Source organism: Lipotes vexillifer, unplaced genomic scaffold (assembly GCF_000442215.2).
Source record: "Lipotes vexillifer unplaced genomic scaffold, Lipotes_vexillifer_v1.1 scaffold1442, whole genome shotgun sequence".
NCBI lineage: Eukaryota > Metazoa > Chordata > Mammalia > Artiodactyla > Lipotidae > Lipotes > Lipotes vexillifer.
In genome coordinates this window covers 1,525,255-1,529,700 of record NW_006797379.1, presented here as the reverse complement: position 1 = coordinate 1,529,700, position 4,446 = coordinate 1,525,255, and the positions used below count along the sequence as shown (strand labels likewise).

At 45.3% G+C, this 4,446-nt stretch overlaps 1 protein-coding gene across 1 annotated transcript in view; it reads right to left on the bottom strand.

Annotated features, from left to right (window-relative positions):
* Positions 1–4,446, bottom strand: part of MAP7D2 (MAP7 domain containing 2) — a 106,715-nt gene that overhangs the window by 6,139 nt on the left and 96,130 nt on the right. The window contains 2 exon segments of the mRNA XM_007469310.1: positions 388–492; positions 1,242–1,467. Of these exon segments, the coding sequence (XP_007469372.1) occupies positions 388–492; positions 1,242–1,467 (331 nt within the window).

Here is a 4,446-nt window from a genome sequence, read left to right as displayed (position 1 = left end):
CCGTGTACCAAAAAAAAAAAAAAAAAAAAAAAAAAAAAGAAGGACGTTTCATAATGATAAAAGGGTAATTCAATGGGAAAATTTAATAATTTGAAATATAAATCCACCTAACAGTAGAGCTTCGAATTATGTATATAAAAACAAAAATGTATAGAACTGGAAGGAGTAGTGGAGAAATCCATAATCACAGATGGAGCTTTCAATACCCCTCTCTCAGTAAATGAAAGAACAAGATGACAGAAAACTAATAAAGACACAACAGTATGATCAACGAAATCAACCTAAATAACAATTCTAAGAGCACCGAACCCAACAACTGCAGAACATAACTGGACTCACTTCCTGTCCCTGCCTCACCCTAAGTACTCCTGATCCCTTAGCCCTTACCTTCTTCCTCTCCAGTCGCTCCTGTTCAATCTGCAGCATGATCTGCTCTCTTTCTAGACGCATCTGTTTAGCTGCCTCCTGGGCCTTTGCTTCTGCTGCTTCCTTCTGGTAGAAACATGTAAAAGAAGGGATAGGCTTTACTAAGCTAAAGAAAACGCTAGTTAATTCCCTGGGGTTTGCACCTATATTCCTCCACCTCATCATCTACCGAAAAGTGGGTGTTGCTCCAATATTCAATGTGGATTTACACACCCTGCTCTATGACACAGCAGATATGGTTGGGTCTCACTCATATGACCTCGGTCCACCATGCAAATCACCTGCAGACAGTCTACGTACAAGGTCAAGGTCTTTTTGTGTCTGAGGGTAGTCTCTGGCCGTAAGTATGCATGTGGCTAGAAATTTCAGGAAGTTAATTTCCCCTCAGTGACCTGCAACCATAAGGGGCAGGACTTGGAAGACAACCTAGTTTCCTCACCACGCAGGGGGATAATTCTAAGGCATGGTCCACAGTCTCTCAGAGAGTTCCATAGGGAGCAAGTTCCAGCTGCCCACAGTAACCCACTCACCAATGTGCTTTCCTGTCACTCCCCTACCAGCTTCCTGCGATCATCTCCCAAATAAACTACTGGCACCCAAGTTCTCATCCAGGGTCTGCCTTCGGGGGAACCCAAACGGACCTACAGCAAATACTACCAACTTCACTTCTGCTGCCCAAAGTAACTCATATTTATTAACTAGCCCAGTTAAAGAAAAACTTCAAGTAAACATTATGAGTCATCCAAATTTAACTAATTTTACCTAATACTAACTAAGGCCCTTAAGGAAAGTCTATATAAAGACTTGCACAGTACCTGCTTTTCAATCATGGCCTTTTCCTGCTTTTCTTTTTCTTGCTTCTCCTTTTCTTGCTCTTCTTTCAACAGCAGCTCCTCCTTGGCCCGCCGCGTGGCCTCCTCTGCCGCCTTCCTTTTCTCTTCTTCCTCCTGCCGCTTCTTTTCCTCTTCCTGCTTACGGGCTGCGGCTTCTAGGCGAAGTCTTTCCCCCTCTGCCTTTCTTTGCAATTCCTCTCTCTCCAGCCTTTTGAGAACATAACTGATGTTAGAAGACAACGACGACGTGCCCAAAAGGTAAACAACCGAGAGCTGTGTGCCAACAGTAGAGCATAACACGTGACACTGTCACAGACACATACATGTGAGTTAGTATCCACTTAAGAAAATGACTCACATCCTTCCCAGAAAGCCACTCCAGTCCATACAGTTGCCAAAAAAAATATTAACTAGGGTGGACATTAAAGTCTGTGATACCCAGAGTAATAATGTATTGATTTGTGAATAGACTGTAACGAAGACACAGATGTTCCCTAGCCAATTTACAAAAGACCGCAGCCCCATCATTCTTTTTTTTTTTTTTTTGCGGTACGTGGGCCTCTCACTGTTGTGGCCTCTCCCGCTGCGTAGCACAGGCTCCGGACGCGCAGGCTCAGAGGCCATGGCTCACGGGCCCAGCCGCTCCGCGGCATGTGGGATCTTCCCGGACCGGGGCACGAACCCGCGTCCCCTGCATCGGCAGGCGGACTCCCAACCACTGCGCCACCAGGGAAGCCCCCATCATTCTTACTGAATGAGAATTCCTTAAAAACTGAGTAGGATAAATATTTAAAACCAACTTAAATGCACTACCAAATGTAAAATAAATAGTTAGTGGGAAGCAGCCGCATAGCACAGGGAGATCAGCTCGGTGCTAGAGGGGTGGGATAGGGACGGTGGGAGGGAGACGCAAGAGGGAGGGGATATGGGGATATATGTATACGTATAGCTGACTCACTTTGTTATGCAGCAGAAACTAACACACCATTGTAAAACAATTATACTCCAATAAAGACGTTTAAAAAAAAAACCTACTTAAGGTAGAACAAAAAAAGAAAAAAAAAAAACCTCGAAGTGTCTCAGTGACTCTCACATCTGTGCCAGCCGGCAATTTGAGAGCAGTGACTAGGAGCTCAAAAAGTTCACTTTGGTTTTAATTAGTATGTGACTTCTGAAGCAGCAAATGGAAGAAAATGCTCAACAGAAACTTGACATTTAAGGAATTAAAGCATCTATTTTCCATTTATCTTGGCATTCTTTAAAAAAAATTTTAGCTTTTATTGTTTGCTAAATGAAAATTAAATGGCATTTAGACATTTTTCATGCACAGATGAATGGTCAGCGATGTAACGATAAAGAGCTTAAGTAGTGAGGGAAAACTCTGTAAAGTCTAAGGGCTTGTTTTTACATTTCTAACGTTCTTCCTGCTCATGTGTGTCACTTTCCTCTTCTATGAAAATATGTGGAAAACTATACTCATTTTGCAGTGAGTTACTGACTGGCAGTGTGCCACATGGGCAAGACCAAGACTGCATTCTGATTGTGCCACTTGCTGTGTGACCCTTCCTTGGAAAGTCACTCAACATTTCTGAGGCCCAGTTAAAAAAAAAATGGGAATAGCTATATTACTGGCTCCTCGACATCACTGTGGGAATTAAATGAGATAATGGGAAGCACTTAGCACAATGCCTGGTTCTGGGCAGATTCTCAAATGCTAGTCTGTTTTACAATTTAAAATGAACGCTCTCTTCAATTCCCAGTGTCCTTTTAAGCGCATCTGTAAATGTGTATGTTTTTCAGAAATTATCTTTATTTGGAAGCATGTACCACTGACTTACTGGGGCGCTGGTATATTGTTATAAATGATCAAGACTTAAAAAGAACATCCTTCCACCCTAACGGTTGGCTTCAGGAATCACGGAGGCAATTAGCCTATGTGCCACCAAAGAAATATTTTAAAAGGTAAAAAAATACACAAAGACATTAGCCTAAAACTACAATGGGACATGACAATGTATTCTATGTTCACAGAGGGTGCAGTGCCTAAAAGCTGGAACAACTGAAATTACTAACACATATTCTGGAGAACTTTGGAGAAGAGCATTATGGGGCCTAGTCAGAAAGAAACTCACCAGTTCTTAGATTCCTCAATGAAAGACTAGGATGCCCAACACAGGATTATAAAAACCGGATGTGTCAATAACAAAACTTCTCCCAAGGTTAATCAGAGCACTCACTGTTTTAGTATTTCTCTCGCTTTTAAGGAGCCAGCTGTGACTGTCTCATGAGGACTTCAGAGGTGCCCGATGCATAGCCATGCAGTAACGCATCCTCCTAGCCCCTAGGTCTCCATAATCCCCGGCATCACCCACAACATAAATTCCTCCCCACGGGCCCATAAGCCCCTACAGACAAAACTCCCTCCATTTAACCACACTCTGCTTCCCCCAAAGTAGCTAAAAACTGGCTTTTCCTGTGTGAAACCAAGTCTCGCAAAATCCTCTCCAAGAATAAACATTCTTTCCCTCCCTGCTTAACGAACCAGAGAGGACATGGCAGTGTCATTTCCCCAGCGCCCCCCTGCTGCAGGCAGCCCGACCGTACTGCCCTTGCCGTCATTACCGGCTCCCCCTGGAGCTCACCAGACGCATGTGTACTTCTGTCACCCCCGCCCGTCCTTGCTCCTGCCACCCACTCCAAACCTACCCCCCTTCCTCACCAGGTAGAAAGTACCAGAAAACTGTGCACTGTAGTCATCATTCAGTGGATGCATCCCTCATCCCCGTTCCCAGCCACCGGTGAGGGTCTTCTGTGTAACGACCCCCATCTCTCAAGCTCCAGACGCCAGCCCCCTGTCGTCCCACCCTCTCACATTTGCACCATGTCCCTGACACATGTTCAGTCTCGACGCATTCAATCTCCGGATGAGTATGTGGGTTTCACTTTCTCCCTTCCTTACGTGCTTAAAAGTTTTCATTTAAAAAAGCTTAGGGGTTTCCCTGGTGGCGCAGTGGTTGAGAGTCCGCCTGCCAATGCAGGGGACACGGGTTCGTGCCCCGGTCCGGGAAGATCCCACATGCCGCGGAGCGGCTGGGCCCATGAGCCATGGCCGCTGAGCCTGCGCGTCCGGAGCCTGTGCTCCGCAACGGGAGAGGCCACAGCAGTGAGAGGCCCGCGTATCGCAAAA